This window comes from Coturnix japonica, chromosome 7 (assembly GCF_054131305.1).
Source record: "Coturnix japonica strain WE chromosome 7, WE-NBRP24, whole genome shotgun sequence".
NCBI classification, from domain to species: domain Eukaryota; kingdom Metazoa; phylum Chordata; class Aves; order Galliformes; family Phasianidae; genus Coturnix; species Coturnix japonica.
In genome coordinates, this window is record NC_140669.1 from 32987429 (window position 1) to 33008761 (window position 21333).

The following is a 21333-nucleotide window of genomic DNA, read 5'->3' on the forward strand; positions in this document are numbered from 1 at the left end:
CTGTCCAAAGTGGCTGTGTCAGGACAGCTTGGCGCCATGTTAACACTTTGCCACCTGGAAGATTTTCTCTGGTCCCATCCCATGGAACTGAGCAAACATTGTCAGAGAGGTCACCCTCTCCCTTTCTCTACCTTATCCAGGTTAGAAAACGAGAAGGAAATAGCACTTCGAGACTGAAAGATACCAGTAACATATGCACTTATTGTGGGCATTTTGTGTCTGGTTTTAGGCTTGAAAAACATGAGATGCCCCCAGTTCCACCTGCAGTAGGTACAGAGGGGTCACTTGGGTGTTTTTCCTCAGGGAAAGCTGGTAGAAGGTGTAGGACAGTAATACAGAGTTGCTTTGGAAAGGCACTGAGGCTTGTAGAAGCTAAAGAGAAGTCCGGGAGAAGAGCATCACAGCAAAGAGAGGCTGGAGGAGTTTGGCTGAACAAGAGTCCACACGTGGCCTAAGCTGGAACTTTACTATCGTGTTTGACTTTCTGTCCTTAACAAAAAGTCTGTAACATGCTGGTAATCCTTCCAGCAAGAGAGCAGGAACATCTGCAGAGGCTGTGAGAGCCCCAGCAATGGAGGCTGTAGGGCTGCCAGGATGCTGGGGGGGTGACCAGGATTTTGTAAAGGACAAACTCATGTGTGTAAGGAACATACCTGGGCAACGTCAGGAGAGGTGGTGATGGGTTGATGGTTGCCCTAGACTATCTTAGAGGTCTTCTCCAGCCTTCATGATTCCATGATTCCATTCTATCTCATCTCCTCTCTTTTTCTCCTGCTATCTGCTATGTGCATATCACCACTACTGAACAAGACTTCAGGGTGTTTGAGCTATGGGGTAGGATAAGGGACATGCCAGGGAATGTGAGGGACCGGCCCAGGCAATGCCCATGGAGATGACTCAGTCACTCCTGGAAGAGCCCAGAACAATGCCTGAGGATCATTCAGTCACAGAAGGGTCCTGGTGCCACCCTTTTGGTTTGGTTGGTGTCTGGTGTCTCAACCAGTCCTGGACTAGAGCCAGCTACATTTCAAACATGGGCTGGGGAAAGCATCATTTCCCCTTTTGGTGCTATACGTAGGGGCTGAGACCAGGACTGCTGATCTGTCTACCTCCTATCTCTCTTTCTCTGTTTTCCTTTCTTCTCTTCCTCTTGAAGTTGTTAAGAATCACATAACTTAATGGAATTCCCTATAACGTTCCTATAATTGTGGGAGAGCTAATGCATGCAGGATAACTTTTCTGTAGAAATCCCGTTCAAGTTCTCTCCACCAGCTGAGAAGAGATGGGGGTGTTTGCAGGAGGGACACGGCGGCCAATAAGCGGGGATGGCCTTGGGGCTGCTCGGGCACCTGGGCCGGGCAGGGACGCGAGGGACGGCTCGGGTCCGGAGCCGCCCCGCTTCACTCCTGTTTAAACTCCTCCTCCGGGCGCAGCCGGCCGTGCTTGGTGCTGCCGGCGGGATGTACGCCGGGAGGAAGAGAAAGAAGCCGGTGCCCAGGAGGTGGGTGCAGAGGGGACCCTGCCCGCTGGGCTGAGGGGTGGGCGGGAGCTCGCTGCGGGGAGAGCCCGGGGAAGCAGGGAAGCGGGCAGGGCTGCTGTGCGTCCTGCTTAGCGTTAATTGCTGCTGGTGCTGGCTAGGGTCTGACCTGACGGGTAAAGTAAAACGGCAGCCAGCCCGCGACGTTTCTGGAGGCAGCTGGGGATGCTCGGCTGTGCTTGGCTGCAGGTGTAGGCTGACGTGTGCAGCGGTCCCTATTGACTGAAGTTGCCCAGCCGTCAGAAACTCAGACGTGGGGCTCTGTCACGGTCCGACGATGTTCCCCAACTTTAGTGCCCCGTTCTGCCCAGCCTGGTAGTCAGCAAGCACATGGGAGGCTCAGGTACCCGCTTCTAGGGGCTGCGGAGAGGAGGGATGAGCTGAGCCCGAGCCTGTGATGGAGGGGGGAACGTTTCTTCACAATCCACCTGGTTGTGAAGCTGAGCATTCTCAGTACCTGCCAGCCTGCAGATGTGCCACGCTTCTGCTAGGTTCCTCATCCAAAAGCCAGCTGGGGAGGCAGCACTACAGCCTTTGCTCTGCTCGTAGCCAGGTGTTCCACGTGTCCTTGCTCCCACTGACCAATTCAGGGGCCATAGCTTTTTTCTCAGCAGCTTCATCATGGACCCTGGCACCATTTCTGCATCAGGATACTGAAGGCAAGTCCAGCTTGTGGGATGCAGACCCCTCCAAGACACATTTTCCTCACTGCTTGTGCAGGCATGGAGCTGTCAGGGCTCAGTGTGTTGTCCCTGAGACACCCCACGCAGTGCCTGGGTGGTGTGCATGGAGCCAGCCCTAAGCACAGAGAATCTCAGCAGGTATGGCAGGACACAGGGACCTGTCCAGCCCAAGCTCCGCTGTTTCTGCCTACAGGGGATGCATGGTTTCCCCACAGCGCTCACCTGTGCAGATTCTCTGGTGGCTAATAACATGGTTGTGCTCATGTCTGTGCCTTTCCCATACAAAGTGAGTGAGATGGGGGCTATCAGTTTTCCTGCTGGCTTGCACTTTGGAGCTTCATAACTATGCTGTAAAGAGCAAAGAGTACCCAGAAGATGTTTCTCTCTGGCATCCACAAGGATTGGAGCTCCCATGCTGCAGGGCATGGTGTTGGCATATGTGAATGGGCCAGTGTAGTTCTGCAGCACTCCTGCCCGTTCTGCAGTGCTTTGGTGCTGGCCATAGCACCCTACTTATGCAAGTGTCATCAGTGCTCCTGGGCTGTCCAGGAGACCCAGCTATGTCTCTGTATTTCCCTTCCATAAAGGGCAGCATCGTTTTCCTTTCTATGGAATGTGTCTGTGTAGTGTGTGTGCAGATATCTTGTCTTAAAGCATATCTGAGGAAAGTCAGAATTACTTACCTCACCTCTTATTCTGTTGGGTGTTTGTTGTTTTTTCCTTGATGCTCTAATTGAAAACTATTTCATTTCTTCTTCCCTGATGACTGCAGTTTCAGAAGGGCTTGTTAGGCCAGTGGCTAATGGAGTACATCAAAGCATCAGTGCCATCTGCTTGGCTTGTGTGAATAAGTTTGATGATGAATTACACCAAATCTCTCTAGCAGCAAGGTCTGTCCGTCCTGATTCTCATCTTACAAAACAGCCCGATTGAGGTTTCCTAGAGAAATGCTACGATTTTCCATCCATGTTTAGAAGACCCATCAGTAGCTCTTCACAATGAAAATTCAGTGGGCACCTCGTTGCGTTTCACTTAGTACTCATTTCCCCTCTTGTCACACATGTGAGCAGTCCTGCCAGATGGGATTTGAGAGCAGTATTAGAGGGGAGAGCTCAAATTGCTTCTAAATACTGGCAGATCCTGTTATCTGAAGCTGCTTTGCAGATGTTGAATTTGTGGTCACACAAATTACATCAAAACAATGTAGGTTGCATGTTAGGAAATGCAATTTAACCAAATACAGAGTGGGCTGTGGGTCCCTCATGAAATCTAAAGTGTTTTTCTTCAAGCTAAAAAACTGGAAACCAAATGAGACAAGGTGACACCCCAGATTCATTTAAGTTATTAACTAACCACTAACCGCTGTGTTGGGATTTCAGTGGTGGTGAGTGTGTAATAACTGCAGCTGATGGGAATGGCTCTCCACGCCAGCTTATGACAGACAAGAGCTGCTCTCATAGAACCTGCAGGCTCAGGGTTTGTCCCAGAACTTAAGTCTGGCATCAGATGTTTAGTTTGGAAGCGCCCATATGAAAGGATCAGAGATCATTAGCTTCGCTTTTTAAAGGCTGTTTTCTAAGTGCTGTGGTGTCTCTTCATCCAGGTACTGCTATTGATCTTCATGTGTGCCTTCCCCTTGTAGCAACAGTTAACAAGTAAAGGAATGTATTCAGGCTCAGCACTCAGACTCTTCTTTGTGAGTTAGGAAAAGAAGTGTGGTTGTGGAACTTCCTTCTGCTTATGGTGTTGTGATTGCAGGAGGACAACTTAGAGGAAACCAGGCTGGTAGTTGGGAGCAAGGCTGTAGTATCAGCTGACTTGTTAAGGTTCTCCATGTTCCATACCAGGGGCTGCATGAGGTGGCCACCTGACATGGCCACGTTGTCCCCAGCCTCATGGCTTTGCTGGGGCTTGCTTTTACTGCCTCATGGCCTTACCTTGGTCTGCCAGTGTTTTACTGTTATGGCTGCAGTAACATCAGCTCTAGGGTTGGAAGGAGCCTGTTGACACATTTAATCAAACTCTGTTTTGCCTTTTCCAGCCCCAAACCACCACCTCCTGAAGGGGTGAAGTCCAACCCCTCCAAGAGGCATCGAGCTCGGCTCAATGAGGAACTGAACAAGCTGACTGGCTTGCTGCCCTTCCCTGAAGATGTGTGCACCAGGTTTGATAAACTCTCCGCCCTGCGACTGGCCGTAGGATACCTGAAGGTGAAGAATTACCTTATGGGTGAGTGTCTTGTTGTCGAGGTTGAGAGGGGTGAAAAAGCTCCTGGGCTCAATCCTTGCTGCAGTGCTCACATCCTATCATGAAATGATGATTGCTTTGGAGTAGAGAGTTTGTATCCCCTGAAGACAGGATGAAGATTATGACATCAAACCCTTGTATGTTAAACATAGAATCATAGGATGGCTTGGGTTGGAAGAAGCCCCAAAGATCATCAAGTTCCATACCCCGCTGCCACAAGAAGTGCCACCAATTTCCAGATCAGATACTAGACCAGGCTGCCCAGGGCTCCATCCAACTTGGCCTTGAACACCTCCAGGGATAAATGGAGCATCCACAGCGTCTCTGGGCAGCCTGTTCCAGCACCTCGCCACTCTCTCTGTAAAGAACTTCCCCCTGACATCCAACCTAAATCTTCCCTCCATGAGCTGAAAACCATTCCCTTGTCCTATCACTATCTACCCTTGTAAAATGTGTGCCCCGGTGGCGCAGTGGTTAAAGACGCCGCCTTGCAACACTGGGGCCCGGAGTTCGAATCCCCCCTGTGGCGCAAGTGGTAGAAGTGCCGCTCTGCTACACAGAGGCTCGAATCCCGGGGGCTGGACTCGATGATCTCTAAGGTCCCTTCCAACCCGCATGAAACTATGAAACGTTGATAATCCTGTTTATAATTCTCTTTTAAATACCGCATCACTATTGCGTCTTTGGTTGTGGACCAAAGATACTTTGGAAAATGGGGAGAAAAGTGCCACATCTCCTAAAATGTGTTGACAGTCGTTTCTGGGAGATATGATGATGGGACATCAATCCCTCAGATCTTTCAGAGGAGGCACTTTTTGTCCCCTCTGAAAGGAATCCCCTTCATTTTTGTCTGCTTCACATCCAGATCTAAACTTCTTCAGTGATAGGACTCTGAAAAGAAACATCCTTGGCAAAGTGAGGGCAACTTGGCAGCTCCTTCTCCAGGAAGGACATTGCAGGAGCCCACACAGGACACAGAGGATGAAAGGGGATATAGTTGCTACTGATGAAAAGTCCTGTGCTGAGGGCTCCCAGTTTTTCCTGCAGACTTTGCTGTGAATGAACTCAGACCTGGTGAGCAAGGCTGCCTTGTATCTGCCATGCACTGCTTCCTTTCTTCTGGCATCATGGAGTGCCCAGAGTTTCCTTACTGCTTTCCCACAGATTAACTGTTTTTAGGAGGCTGAACTTATTAGGAGGCACCTTGCCTCACAGAGGGAGGATGATGCATTGGCTGCATGTACACAGAGGAGTACTTGCTGTGTGTGTAGTACTGTATGTGCTTTGGGTACTACTGGGATCCTCAGAAGCCACTCTGGACTGAGAGCAAGCCTTGCTAAATGTCTTCCTCTGTCTGCTTTTTGGGGAACAAATCTGGGAAATAGGTTTCAGCCCCCCTGGGTGGTTAGGTCCTTGTTGACATGAAGCCTTAATGCCATGAGGGCAAGATAGGTCTGGAATACTATGGCATAACATCAACCTGCCTTGCTTGGTTGATGTTCAAAGGAAGATGACTGTACCGGTGTGCTGGGGCTCTGCAGCAGGTAGGAAGTAAAACAGCCATGCAGAGCCTGGCTGGCAGGCTTGTCTCCTCATGCCCATGACTCACCTCCCTGCTGGTGGGACATGAACTTCAGACTGGAGCACAAATAAAGCCAGAAGGGCTGCTGGGGATTGCTTTCGTAAGTTGTTTACAAAGGCAGGTAAATACTGCAGAGCAGTGCTCATCCTGCAGCTGGGGGAGACGAGCTTGGCATGGAGAGGGGACAGGGCACATGGTTCTTCACCAGTGCCTTGTGCTCTGTGGGACTGGTGATGGACCCCAGCTGTGCCATGTCAGGGAAGGTGAAGGCAGAGCACACTGAGGATGAAAAGCCACCAGCATTCTTTTACATTTCAAAGCTCTTCCTTAGTCATCTTTCCTCTAGGACAAATTAACTCACCTCTCCTGGCTTTCATCCTGTGCCAGGTCTGTATCCTGTCCCTTGGGGCTCTCCATGGACCCTTTCAGATAGGGATGGACATCACCATGAGGGACCCCATGCTGAGCACCACACTTCAGTGGGGTCTCTGCCTTTGAGCAGTAGTACATCCCACTGTGTGCTCTCAGCATGCATTTTCCCAGAGCAAGAGCTGCTTTAGAAAAGCAATCATCTTTGTGTATATTCACATTCAACTTGAAACTCATCCTTGTAATGGAGAGCCCTTCTGCCAGCGCAATTACTTCCATTTGGGCATTGCGCCCTTGATTTATTTCTCCTCTCTTGCTATGCCCATGTCTGCCTTAAAACTAATCTTGTTTGACTTCAGATCATTCCACTGATTCATCAACATCAGTTCTGGCCCTGTCTGCTGAAGCCCTGTGTAATCAGGGAGTCATGGCAGCCTGACTATAGTTTATCATATCAGGCGTTGCGGGGGAAGACAGCAAAACCATTCCTATTGCTCTATCTGGTTCAGTTTTGCTGCTGGATTCGTTCCATGTCATGCAGGCTCTCCTCCTGCAGGAGCAGCAGGAGAGCATGGCATTACCCGGTGAGCATCTCCATCCCTTGCTGGCCCCTTCAGCACCCAGCCAGGCAGCTCTAGTTCGTGCCATATTGATGGAGCTCCTCTTTCCAAATGTTTTTAGAGAGTCCAGGCACTTGCCCCTTCTCCTAGGCGAAAGGTTAATGTTATCTGCATGGAGCCAAAGTACGTGGTTATATAACCGGTTGGGCAGGGAGGAGGGTGCTGGCTGTGTGCCCACACAGGCTATGTCATAGGTTAAAAGTAAAAAACCCACTGCTAGAGGTGGTTCTTGCAAAAAATGCAGTATGTATCAGAAAATCCACCTGAGCCTGAGACCCCTGCACAGACCTGAAGCCAAAGCAGCAGATATTCAGCGCTTTGGAGCAGGAGTTTGCATGTGAAAGCAGAAATGAACGGATAGGAGGAATGGGCTCATGCCCACTATCTAATCTCTGCCTGCTACTTTCTGCTTTGTCATATTTTACATGCAGCCTCTTTGCAGAATCATAAAGCTGTTTGAGTTGGAAGGGACCTTTAAAGGTCACCTAGTCCAAGATAGATTAAGTTGCTCAGAGTTTGGTCCACCCAGTCTTGAGGTCATTCAAGGTTAGCAACACTCACTCATGACTGCAATAGACATCCTTGGAAAGCATAGTCTCGCACTGCCTGAGATCCCAGGTCTTACGCATTTCAGAGCTTCTGGGTGTGGCTTTGTGGTGCTGGTGGTCTATTTCTTCACCTTCTTATTTTCAGTTCAAACGTTTAGGGAGAAAGTGGTGAGAAGTGGATGGAACAATCCCCTAGTTCTACCTGCATGCGTTCATTGGCCATAATTCTTCCTGTCACTCTGATACAGCTTTTCTTAGTTTGGAAACTTTCTCAGGAAGATCCTGCAGAGGTGACAGCCCTTCATCTGATTTCTTCTTGGTGTTGATGGAGGGTTCCATGCACCTTGCTCCCCAGATAGAGAGGGGAAGGCTGACCAGCAGTGCATTCAACACCTACTTGAATTACTAGAGAAGCCTTCCTGGAGGCTGGCTTCTGCTGAGCTGATCCGGCTTCGTGTGAGTTTTCAGAAACATGCCTTAGCCTTGACAGATTTGCATGTCCAACACCAGGATGCAAGTGGCATCCAGCAGCTGTGTCTCACGATCCTTCCGACTTTCCAGGTTTGAAGCAGGAGGTGTCAGAAAAGTTACCACAGGGATAACTGGCTTGTGGAGGCCAAGCGTTCATAGCGACGTTGCTTTTTGATCCTTCGATGTCAGCTCTTCCTATCATTGTGAAGCAGAATTGTTCACCCACTAATAGGGAACGTGAGCTGGGTTTAGACTGTCGTGAGACAGGTTAGTTTTACCCTACTGATGATGTGTCGTTGCGCTAGTAATCTTACGTTCACATCTCTGGCCTCTGTCCTACTGCAGCTCATGGGCTAAGCTTGTCTGAGTGAAGCTCTTCATCAGGGTGGTTTGTTCCATTCTTAAACCTGTGAGACCTGCTGCCTGGACATTTGAAGCAGGAAAACCAATGCATTTACCAGCACGCTCAACAGCACCTGGCAGTTATGACACTGCCCCGAATCACCATAAATCATCTGCCATGCAAAGTGCCATGAACAAGCAAAGAGGGATGTTTCAGAAATGTCTCATAAGACCTCTTCTAAGCTTGACAGAGACGGTACTGACATATATGGATGGACTGAAAGCTTGGCAAGGATGGTTAATGTTTTCTGACAGGCTCTGCAGCTTGTGTCTAGTAAATGATTGACCTGTGCCCTCTTGGGGGGTAGACTGAAGTTCATGGCAGAAGTGACCATTTCCTGTTGTTCCTACCAGGTTATGTCTTGGTCCAAGCATGGCTGTCATTTTAAGGGAACAAGCCCAGATGCCCTCCTGCGCATTGGATTTAAAGCTGGGTTTATTGTATAGATTTTTGTGCCTACTGCAGATGTTTAGATCATGACTTCTGTAAGACTGCATTATCTGCTGGACAAAGCAAGCCAGGTACATGCTTTGCGTGATAGGTGTATGCAAGGTCAGTGACCTAGAGGTGAATTTCGCTCTGTGTCAGATCTCTGCATAACCAGCCAACGCATGTAGTGTGGGCTGGGATACCCTCTCCTGCTAGTGTTTGCCCATTCATATAAAAAACACAAACCAGAAAAGGAATATATGACCAAACTTTCTGGGAATTGATTTTCCAAACCTCTGGCATGGCCATGGCTTTTCTGTTCTTACCTGGTATGAAGCTTGCATGTCCCTCCTGAAGTATCCCTGCATTATTTCCTCAGAACATTGCTTTTGGCTCATCTTTACCTTCCTCGGGATGTGATGAAGAGGTGGTCAGTGTGCACAGAAAGGGGACAGCCAAGGTGAGCACATCAGCAGGAGACAGGTAGATGCTTCTGAGTCCTCTACTGGACTGGAGAAGGATCACTGTTATCATGATTTCTGCTTAGGATTCCGGGCAGTTAAAACAAGCATCACGATTGCAGCTGGAAGCTCACAAGGATTTCACTTTTGAAAGTTGAAAGAAACTGTGGGTTTTTGTTGTTGTTCTTGTTTTGTTTTGTTTTTTACTTGAACTTAGTTCTGGTCCATGGAGCATTTAGAAATCAGAAGATGCTGTTGCAGGGTAGTAACTCTCTGGACTTTTGAATCTGCTTTGCTTTTTTTTTTACCTCTGTAGGTGCATAAGAGCTATGGCAAGCTCTGCCTGCAGCCTTCCCCAGGCTGACCTAGCCCAGCTCCCAGCTTGGTTTGAATGGGCTTGGCTTGATTTCCCCATTCTCCAAGGAATAGTGTAGTGCAGCACCATCTCAGTCTCAGTGTATGAGAGATGTATGTGTTGAGGGGCTTTGCTGAACCTCATCTTTGTGAGAGTATGCCACAGGAGGAAAGCTTGGCTCTATGTTTGCAGTGCTGCTGGATGCTCTGGACTCCTCCTGATGTGATGGGACCTCCACTTGCTTCAAACAGAGAGACCTCAAAGCTTGGATGGATTTGTCTAGTGTTGAGTGGCTTGGAAAGCCTCCAGCTAGCTGGAGATCTGTGCTGGGGTTCATTTTCTAGAGTTCATGTAACAAAAGAAGCAGATGTTGAGGATTGTGGAGGAACATCTTGGAGTAATTGCTGATGTGGGAAAGTTCTGGCTGTGCTAAAGACAAGAGCAGGGAAAAAAAAAAAAACAAAAAAAAAAACACACCACAAACCCACACAAAAAAAACAAACAAAAAACCTAGAGCTTAAAATGTTCTGTCAGGTAGAGAGGACATGCTCAGGGTGTGTGCTGCTATACCATTGTCCTATGTTAAGGTCATCCATGTGGCAGCATCTGCAGTAGAGAGCCCTCTCCAAGTACAAGACCATGCTCTGGAGTTCATAAAACCAATGGCAATAGTAGGGTACCTCCCTGTAAACCATTGGCACACACACAGCCCAGTGTTGGCCTGGGGCAGTTTAGCTGCCCTTTGCAGACAAAAGTGCATCCACTGGAACTGGCTGCCCAAGGGTGATGTGGGTTCTGTGGAGATATTCAAGACCCATCTGGATCACTACCTGTGCAGCCTGCTGGAGGGGGCCTGCTTTGCAGGGAGACTGGACTCAAAGACCTCTGGAGGTCCCTTCCAGCCCCTACAATTCTGTGATACTGTAATCCCTTGAGGATGATCTGGGCAGTATGGTTCTGTCATCACAGGGAGCTGATGCCCCACTGGAACATCATTAATCTGACAGAGAGTTGCAGGGTGAGTTCTCCACGTCCACGTTTCCCACCAGCAGTATGAGACACTCACTGTCCTTGCGCTGTGCAGTTAGGAGGGATAGATGCAACACCCCTGTTTGTGCAGGGGACTTACTCTGCTAGAGCAGGGGGTTGGCCTAGGAAATCTCTGGAGGTCTCTTCCAACCTCTGCTGTCATCTGCCTCTGCAGTGCTCTGCTGTGAGGTATCACTGCAGCCAGCGTTAAATCAGCTTTTCTATTCACCTCCATATTGCTCGTTATTCCCATAGCCCTGAGCTGCAGACATCTAGACCTGAAGTAACTGATTCAATGAAAGAAGTCAAGTTTGTGGGCAAGGTTCTGCAGGATCATACAGGAGCATTTGCAGCAGCAGGTTGGAGAGGTTGGCATGGGCTCCCTTGGGCATTTCTGTGCTCCTTGGAGAATACTGGGTGACTTCTTGGCTTGGGTGGGTATGCAAGGGAATGAAGTACAGCGAAGAGCTGAAACCGCTTATTTTAAATGGTTTTCAGGCAGGCTTGGGGTCTCTTATATTGGGATGAACTTTGTGGTCTCAACTGCTTCTTGTGGGAGTCTCAGTGTCGTGCTATAACGTGTGTCTTAAACTGGGGGTGGCTTGCCCAAGCCACAGCTCTGTCTGTCAGCTCTGTCACCCAGCCATGCCTCACAGCCTGCAGGAGGGCAGGGAGCTTGAAGCCATCAGCTTGTGTCATCAGTGAGCAGAGCCAGCCAGCACGTGCAATGGGAATACTGCCTTTTGTGGGACAGTAATTCTGCTAGCTGTCTCTGATGAGAGTGGATTATATGCTGGTGAAATCCCCCAGGAGGTAACATGTCTTGAGCAGATGTTTCACAAGTGCTCCCTCTCTCTCATGGGGTTACCCTTGATGCCAATGAGGTGGTTTTCCTGATCTTTGATTAAAATGACTTGTTACCCTTCCAAATTAAAACAAATGGAAATAGCTTCTGCACCCCTTGATTGCTGGGTAGGCCTGGAGTCCTCTGTGTGGCTGTTTTTAGGCATGTTATCACACTTAGCCCCTGTGGTTCTTGGCAGTTTGAGCATGAATATGTTTGGAAAGCTTCCTGGAGGGGCAAAAGCCCTATGGCTTTGTCCCAGACTCATCACTGCGGGTGCTTGGGGAAAGTTAAAGAGAACTTGGGGAAACAAAGTGGTCAGTTGTGACATGTTAAGGGGGTCATCACCTGGAAGCAGGTGGGCTCTTCTCCTTCAGAAGCTCTCCAAACTCCCTGGTCCTTTGCAGTCCTAAGACCTGACCAAACGTATCAGAGTGATGCAAATAGGCAGCTCAATAGTGTTGGAACAGTGTTGGGGTGGCTGTACAAAGTTACATCCCATAACTGTGTGGCAAGCCCCAGATTAGTTGAGCTGTTAGAACACCTGCCTTCATACTTTTTCTTTGGATGAAAGCAGAGTTTGGGCTCGTGCTGCCAAGTGGTTTTTCAAGGATAAGACCCCAGTGGAGGAAGGACCACACTGCGGATGTCCCCAGGCCTTGTTGTTTCCAGAACAGCCAGTTCTCTCTGTGTGTCCTGTGAGACAAGAGGCCGGAGGGCAGGGCATGGGTCTTCCCATCTGCTGCACCCAAGGGTGTTGCCTTGAAGGCTTTGATCAAGGAAGCATGAAGCAGTGTGTGAATCAGCATGGGAAACTTACAGCCACAGGTTCCATCAGTCCTGAAGGCAGGAGGGCCTTTCCTGGCTTCAGCTCTCACAGCACTGGGGCAGCTTGAAGCTAACAGTGGGGTAGCACTTGGCCCACAGTGGTGAGCTCCAGCTTTACCAGGCCCTAACCTAAAGATTTCTTGCTGTAGTGATGGCATTTCCCAACCTGACACACTCTGCTCCCCTCTGTTTGTTGTTCCTAATTGTGACCTTGGCAGAAGTGGAATTTCTCAGAACTGGGACTGAGCAGAGAAGACACTGTCTTATAGGAAGTGCTGGGCAAGTGGGGATGCCTTTGTAAAGGGGCTCTGCTCCAGCTCCCACCCACTCTGAACTTCTTTCTCTTTTCTCTGAGCTGCCTGCACATGCATGGTGCACTCATTCACAGGCAACACTGGGATGGAGGGGAGGAGGAAGAGGGGGATGCTCCTGGTTTACCCCTCCACACTGATTTCTTGCAGCTGTAGGTACGGATGTTGGCAACTGCATGCTGGATCAGCCCAGAGCCCCAGGAGGGAACCGACAGACACATCTGCAGGTCAACAGGGAGCCATTTCCAGAGGGGGATCTGCTGCTCCAGGTACTGTGCCCTAGTTTGGTCATTTGGGGTTGTCCATTAGCTCCTGCCAGACACAATGGCTGGTCTCTGCCCATCAGACTGCACCAGCAGCTATAGAATGTGTGGTCCCAGCTGTAGAGCAAGAGGAGACCCTGTTTTGCCAGGAGGCGTTTCACTGTGATCTTTGCATCCTGAGCAGGCACAGAGCATCTCAGGATGGGCACCAGTGGCGCTGCCTGGCTCATTCTCTCTCATCCTGTGCTCCAGTTTGCTATTGCTTAGCTTAGAGTGTGGGAGGTACCAATGTGCAAGCTTGACCATTCTGCCCAGAAGGGTTTAGGAGCATCATACAGCAGTGTAGGGAACGATCCTAGTGAATTTCCAGGGTGGTGGGTTCCTTATATTCCAGTGGATGCCAAGAGGAGAATGGGGATTGCTGTGTGATAACATGTCCACTAGGAACTGGTTTCCCTGCATGAGCTCCCTATCGTGAGTTCACAGCAGTCTGGGATGGAAGAAGCCAAGGCTCAGTCTGAAAACTGAGAGGAAGAAGAAGGAAGATGGATTGTGGACAAAATCAACGGACAGTACAACTTTGCCTTATGAAAAGGCCAGCGTATGTCTAGTGAAACAGCCCTTACTAAGTGTCAGAGAACAAAGAGGTAGTGACTAGCCTGGCCAGAATGCTGCTAGCTCAGTCTGCAGTTTATGAATGCAAGCCAGAAGGAAATGGCTCAGAAAGGTTCCTTGGGGAGGCTGGTTGCTGAATAAACACTTAGGCATCTCAACTGAAAATATGATGCTCCTTGTGAATGCAAGGCAAGTCTGCAGAAGGCAGTTGATCTTTGTGGCTTTATTCCTGATACCATGACATCCTGTGCCAGTGCTTTTTGCATCTTGAGTTCTCTTCTCCCATCTTCAGTGATTGGACTAGATGATCTTAGTGGTCATTTCCAACATTAATGCCTCTATGATTCTTCCATGCTTCCAAATACTTTGCTCTTCTTGAAGCCCTACCTTGGTGCCTTCATCTCTGCTCCTGTATGGTCTTGAATGAATGCCTGCTGTATTGGAAGAGCACTTTGAAGCACAGCCCCAGCAGGAGCCCCCATGGGGGATCTCTTGAGATGGTGACACTTGGGAACCTTTGCGTGACTTTGGCAATGCAATGTGGGCCATGTGATTTCTCCCCTGGGGACTTTCTTCTCAAGAACTGACTCAGATGTCTGCAAGCATGATAGTCACAGATGAATAACACAATAGCCAGAAGGGAGCCAGCAATTGCCCAAGTCTCTCTATGAGGCTTCTCCCAAGTGCTCTCCAGGGGTTTGAACCAGGCCATGTGATGGCTGGCAATTTGCTGAGCTATCAGAGCATTGGCAGCTGTGGATGACTGAAGGCATCTGGATAACATGTGAGGTGTTAATAGGATCGAAATCCTACAGCTGAGCTGCCCATTTTTTTTTCCTTAAAAAGTATTTTATTCACACATTATAATTTGCTAAAAGCTTTGGCTCAGATCTCCTTGGTAGAGGCTGCAGCACATGAAGTCTCACTATTATTGGATGTGTACAGTACCAAGCAAAATCCTTAAACCAACAGGATTTAAAGCAATCCAAGATGATTAATATAGTTGTTATTTTTTCTGTCCTCTTCTTCCATTGATGAGCTGGTTCTCTTTGCTCCGGAGCATCCCATCCATCACAGTGCACCCAGGATGAGCTGCAGGGTAGACCATGAGTTGTACATACCTGCTAGCTTCTGGTGTTAGCAGCTGGTCAACCTGTGGTCTGCTTTGTTTGTTGTACTACCAAGAAGTCATGCTTCCACCACTGTAACAATTTAAAGTTGCCCTGAATTGCAAAGTGGGGCAGAGGGAGTAACCCAGGCACACAGGGCAAACACTTCTGAGCCTCAACATTCTTCATAGAGGTTTATAAATTGTATGTTGTTCTGTGATTTGGTTTTTCTCACCTCCAACGATGTGACACAAATGACCACAAAAGGCCGTTTTTAAGCAAGTAGCTACTGATTGGATATGTATGGATATATGCCATGCATATGCAATTGTAGAGTGGAAGGCAAGAAGTGAAGTTGGCAGATGGTGTGAGCACAAAGGTGTTTTATGGAGTTGACTTTTGTTTTCATGTTTTGCATGTAAAACCTCTTCTGTCATCTGTAACAAAGGCAAGAACAGAGGAATTTTTGCTGATCAGTGCCTCTTAGTGGCACTTCAATGCCAGGATGTGCTTGGAGGCCTTTGAAAGTATGGAGATTCTTGCAACATTAGTCAGAAACAAGATTAAAATCAAACGGGAAAGGATTGTGGTCCTGTGTAAGCAGAGGCTGATTAGAATGGGATGGCCTTAGCTCCTCGAAGACGTGTCAGTTTGCATGTCTAGGACATTGGGAGTGCCATGTCAGGCACTGCAAACACAGAGTCAGGGCCTCATCTAGGCTTTGACTTTCCAGATGTATTCACCACTGTACTTCTGAAGTGGGTGCTATTTTCAGATGTTTTATGATCTTTGGATAGCAGTGGCTGAATTTGTCTTGACTTTGCGTACTTCTTAGCTGGTGCCTCCTGATACAGTAGTTGCCCTCCCTGTATGTGAACACAGATGATGTTTTACAAAACACAGTGGTTTACCAAAGTGACCAGGCTGCTTCTGATCATGGCTCATGCTGACTGTGAGAGTGAGACCTCCCCATTAACTAACCGGGGTTAAAAGTCTCATATGATCACAAGATGCTTTCCTTTTCAGAGGGTTTCCTATTGATGAAAGTCTCTTCCCATCCCCGGGTACTTAAGAAACACTTTGAGACAGTTCAGCCAACCAGCAGCTAAGCTGAAGCTAAGGAGACTAACTCTGGGCTCAATTTATGCTTTCAGGCACTCAATGGGTTTGTCATCATTGTGTCTGAAGACGGCTACATCGTCTACATCTCCCCTACCATGCAGAGCTATCTGGGCTTTCGTCAGGTGGGTGCTATTTTTTCCTGTGTGCACACATGGATGCAGCACAGGCCTGGGAAGGAGGTTCTGGCAGCCAATGCCAGTGCTTTTCCTCTCCCAGCCCAGTTTGGTCACTTCTGATGGATGTTTTCAAATGAGTCATGCTCTTCAGGGGTTGTGAAAGCCAACAAACATGCTTGTGAGCTTAGTAGCCAGAGATGCAGGCCAAGCGATGGTAGGCATTACATCCTTTCCTCTTTGTGAGAGGTGTGTGAGCTTTTCATCATGCTGATGGGCACATCTGCCTTCACTGAGAGGGTGGGAGGGGTCATCACAGTGGTGAGCATCATCGGTGCCCGATGGTTTATGTGAGGTGCCAAAGAAAAAGGAGGTCTCTTTCCCCATCCACCACATGATCTCTGATTCCTCTAAAGCTCAAAGGATGGCCTGAGCTTCCTGTGTGCTCAGCAGGGCCACAGCTGTGCAGGACCAGGCTGAGAAAGATTGCTCCAAGACATGGCTGTAGAAGAAGGGGTGTGTGTTGGGTGGTGGGAGGTGTGAAGACTTGCTGATGTTTCCTAGGAAGATGGTTTGCACCAGAATACTGGTTCCTACTGGCATAGTCAAATGGCAGTTTCTGTTCAGGCCAGGGATGGGTATTTCTGATGTGATAAAAAGAACTGAGGCAGCAACTTCCAGGTTGCATGTACTAACAGTAGATACCTTCCAAGGGGATTTCTCCTGGTAACAGTGTGTTTTAGGTCACTCATTTCTGTACAGTTTCTCCCAGCATGTACCCATTAGTTGTACTTGCACCTGGGACAACTAATGATGCAGCTGCCTGGGCTCACTTAACTCTCCTGACACACCTATGGTACCTGTGGCATGCTCTGGCACATGTTTTCTCACACAATGGGAACTTGTAGGTTTTGCAGTGCTCTGTTCACAAAAGTATATTTCAGACCTCACCACTCTTCCATTGCTCTCGAAGCTTAAACCTCTCTCTGCTGCCTCATCAGTTGGAAAATGTACCATTGCTTTAGGATAGAATGGAAAGTCTGTGGGCTGTGGTCAGTGGCATGTTCTAAGGCAGAACCTGTTTGATCCCTGGCTTTCCTAGTGGAGATTTGTCCGGTACATCTCGATGCGGTGCTCAAAAACCCTTTCTTCCCATTTCTTTATCCTCAATAACTGTACCACCTGCAAAGAAAAGCCCCTGCCTTCAGCTACATGGCAGGGGTCAGTATCTGTTAGGTGCATATGCTCTCCACATCATGTCGTTCCAGTCAGATCTCATCTACCAGAGCATCTATGGGCTGATCCACGAGGATGACAGAGCTGCTTTCCACTGCCAGCTGTGCAACGGTGAGTGCTGGGCTGGGAAGTGTGATCTCAGCCTTGTCACCCCTGGAGTGATCCAAACCCCACCTCAGGACCTGCCGTCCATCCATGGGAACCACTTGTGACCAGCAGGCATGTGGCTTCCTCCAGTTCTGTAGTGTTCTTGTGGGTCTGGAAGGCACGGCTTCATTTTCCACTTGTATTTTTCCAGCCATTCCTGATGGATGCAGTGCTATGGGAAGCTCCAGTCACCAGTGCCCTGAGCGCTCTGGCTGCATGGAGAGGAACTTCACCTGCCGCCTGCGCTGCTTGCTGGATAACTCCTCAGGATTTCTGGTAATGCCAGGACAGCTCTCAGCACTGGCATCACCCCTGGACACATTGCTGTGTGCCTGTGATCACTCATATCCCATAGAGATGTGAGCTGGGCCAGTCCAGTTTCCAGCTCCTATCTCCTCACTTTGCTTGCCTTGTTTTCTCATCGCCTGCAAGGCTTTGAATTTCCAAGGGCGCTTGAAACTTCTTTTTGGGCAACAGAAGAGGGCATCGGACACATCCCTGGGGCCTCTTCCACTCGCTCTCTTTGCCATCGTGACTCCCCTTCAGCCTTCCCCCATCCTGAAGCTTCAGACCAAGCCGCTGTTCTTCCAGTCAAAGCACAAGCTGGACTTCACTCCCATTGCCTGTGATTCCTGGTATGGCATCTCCCACCTTCGTCATGGCAAAACCCGTGGCCACAAGTGCAGAACAGAAAGCCACAGGGTGCCCATGCTCTGTGCTCTGCCCTCAGGGGGTTGGTCATCTTGGGCTACACAGAGGAGGAGTTGTTCTGTAGAGGGTCCGGGTACCAGTTTGTGCATGCAGCTGACATGATATACTGTGCAGAGAGCCATGTGAGAGGTGAGTGCTGAAGGCAGCAACCTTGGGAGGGACATTGGGGCTGTGGCAGTGCAGCTCTGGCCATGATCCCTTGCACTTCTGAAGTCAGGGAGCTTTGATGAAGGTGTCCTGCTTGATACCTGCACAGGAAGCTGCTAAAGTGCCATCCTGCGCAGGGACACCCTGACATGCAACACTGTGTGCTGGCTGAAGCTTTTGCTTCTGTAACCTGGGCACAACTTGCCTACACCCCTGCAGTGCTCAGCTGAGCCTCTGTGCCACTTTTCTTTTCTCCCTGCCCCAGTGATGAAGACAGGGAAGAGTGGGACAATAGTCTTCCGGCTGCTGACCAAGAAGGGCACCTGGCTGTGGCTGCAGTCCAGAGCCTGGCTGGTGTACAAAGGGGGTGAGCCTGACTGCATTATCGCACAGCAGCATGTCCTGTCGTGAGTATGGCTGGGTTTCCAGCTGCTTTCCCTTGCCCAGGGTCTTGGGCAAGTCTGTGAGCTCCCATCTTGCTGTTTGGAGGCTGGTCCTGCCTGGCCTGGAGAATATACTCACGGTGTTTCCCTCTCTTTTTTCTCCACTGTGAAGAAATGAAGAAGGGGAGGAACATCTGCGAAAGAGAGACCTCCAGCTGCCTTTCAACTTTGCCACGGGGGAAGCGATCATATATGGGAACAACTTCCCCAAAGCCCTGGGCTCCTTCCAGGCTAAGGAGGAATTTCAGATGAAGACAGACTCCCATACAGAGCAGCATGCTATAGAGCCCAACTCTGTTCCGGGGGCCATGATGGAGCAGGATACATCCATCTGTCTCTCCCACACTGATGTCCCTCAGTTCAGCTTGCCAGATCTTGATGCTGAGCCTGATGGACCAAGCCAAGATAGAAAAGTTGGTCATGACAAGGACAGCAGCTCCCTCCTGATGGCAACTGAAACCCTGTTTGAGAAGAGTGAGGTGGATGGAAACATCTCCCAGAGCCTCTGTGTTGTCAGTACAGAGCTACAGCAGTGGGAGGATGCTCTGCTTAGCTTGGACATGGAGGAGATGCCATCTGAGGTTTTTGGTGAGAAGCTGAGCAGTGAGTCGCCCTCCTACATGGAGCAGATGCTGTTTAGGGAGGGTGATGGAAAGAACATAGAATTGTTGCACTGCAATGAGGATGGCTGTTCTGTGGCTCAGTTCCAGCACTGGGAATTTAATCCAGAATCTCCACAGGCATTTCAAGCCCCACAGCAGCCCCAGGCAGCTGATGCTCAAGGCCAGGATGTTGTGCTCTCTCTGGACTTTGTTATGTCAGAGGGCAGCTCTGCTCCAGCAGAGCAGCAGATCCTGATTAACCCAGCCAGTCTAGAGGAGGAGATGCTTCTGGATGCCTTGGGCCCCAGCAGCAAGACCTGTGCAGTGGATCAGTTGGTCAACTCAGGACTGGATTTTCAAGCAGGACTTTCCACTTCTATTCCCATAGACACCATCATTCCTGATTGCCAGAGCCAGTCTGAGTGCACTCTGATGGGCCTGAGCTGCCCACCTCCCTTGGACTCTAGCACTCTGGTGTCTCAGTGGCATGATGTCCCAGCGTGGGCAAACCTGGGCTGCACTTTGGGTCAGAGCACTTCCCCAGGAGACTGCCCACTGGATACTTGGATGGCAGCTCCAGAACAGCTGGGAGCAACGGGAGCATCCTTGGAATCACAAACTGCACTGACCAGCAGCTCCCAGAGCTGGGGGAGCTTCCCCAGACAGCCCCATTGCAGTGGGGAGCAGGTGCTGCTCAGCAAGGATGCATGGCCCCAACCTCAGGGACTTGTGCTAGGGATCAATGTAAGCCCTGGAATGCATCAGACAGACAACAACATCATGCTGCACCACTATGAGTACAGAATGAGCCAGGGTGTCTTCAGGTCCTTTATTGGGGATGCCATTAAAATGCCTACAAGTGCTTTACCTTGCACAAACCACCCTGGAGCTCTGGCAGGATTGAGTTCAAACTGCTCAGTATCTCCCTCTGCAGAGGTGGGAGTGCAGGCATCCTCCTGTGAGCCAGGCACTGTCTTTCCACTGTCTTCCTTGGCAGGCAGGCAGCCCCTCTGTTCGTGCCATGTCCAGCTGAAGGTGTGGGGTGGGGACTGCAGGACCTGAGGGCCAGTGGGTGGCACCTTTGGAGAGACAGTGGGGTGAGGTAGGTGCAGCTGTGTGTGCACAGGGACTGAGCCCTGGGCAGGAAATTCATGCTTCAAACCACAAGGATGGCTCCTTCCCTTGGTTTTGTCCCCACCTTTATCCATGCCATCAGGTGGAGGATGGTGTGGTTATACCAAAGCAATGGGAAACCAGTTCTGTTTCTGAGACAGAGCTCCATCAGCCCTGCGTCTACCCACACCCCACCAGGTCCAGGGAGGGATGTTGCAGGATGCCCAGTGGCCTGGGTAAGTCATCAGCACTGAGTAGGATGGGGCTGAGCTGTGGGGTGCAGGCAGCAGAGCTATGCTGGACCCTTCTACAGCAGCCTGGAGGAGCACCTCATGAGAGCCTTACACACTGACCAGCCCCACGCCTTGCAGTGCTCTGCCACTGTGGGTTGCAGCAGCCCCCTGCTGCTCTGTTGCTTGCATCTCAGCACTGTGTGTTATGTATGTGCACCCGGGGGTTGTTTTCATGGCAGTGTCTCATTTTCCACTTTGTGATTTCTTTGTATGTCATTCACCAGTGTCAGGGCAGAAGAAAAGATGGACTGCAACTCACTCACTGCACTTTGTTGTGTATTAAAAGGTGATTTGCTTTGTAGTGGCGTGATGGTTTGTTTGACCTCGAACAGCATCTCTCTATTTCCCTCTCAGCTGAGCAAGCACTTGTGGAAGCTGCTTGGTGTTTCTTCAGGCTGGAGGAGGAGGGTCCTGGCCCATCCCCTGTGTTTTCCACACAGAACTACAGACTGGTTTAGTTGACAGGGACCCCAAAATCCACCCAGCCCAACAGACTGCCCAGAGCCCCAACCAGCCTGACCTTGAGCACTGCCGGGGGCATCCACAGCTTCTCAGGGCAGCTTCATCCACGGCCTCACCTACCTCGTAGTAAAGATTTTCTTCCTTCTATCCAACCTGAACCAGCTTTCCCGTAGCCCCTGTAGGTGCAGAAGAGCGACAGCGAGCTCTGCCCGCAGCCTTCCCCAGTCTGACCGAGCCCAC

The 21333-nt window shown here is 49.8% G+C and overlaps 1 protein-coding gene across 5 annotated transcripts; it reads left to right on the forward strand.

Annotated features, from left to right (window-relative positions):
* Positions 1 to 1347: 1347 nt before the first annotated feature.
* On the forward strand, positions 1348 to 20932 carry LOC107316409 (aryl hydrocarbon receptor-like). 5 transcript variants are annotated; one of them, XM_015867825.2, is made up of 10 exons: positions 1348 to 1501; positions 4262 to 4449; positions 12868 to 12986; positions 15859 to 15948; positions 17208 to 17286; positions 17474 to 17598; positions 17755 to 17957; positions 18053 to 18162; positions 18446 to 18587; positions 18736 to 20932. In XM_015867825.2, exons 1-10 carry the CDS (start codon positions 1461 to 1463, stop codon positions 20285 to 20287), a joined length of 2649 nt encoding a protein of 882 aa, XP_015723311.2. In that variant the 5' UTR covers positions 1348 to 1460; the 3' UTR covers positions 20288 to 20932. The 5 variants fall into 5 exon arrangements, with proteins under 5 accessions (XP_015723311.2, XP_085409795.1, XP_015723313.1 ...); XM_085553669.1 differs by having other exon boundaries at positions 12874 to 12986; XM_015867827.3 differs by having other exon boundaries at positions 18446 to 18547; positions 18736 to 19008.
* The last annotated feature ends 401 nt before the right edge of the window (positions 20933 to 21333 follow it).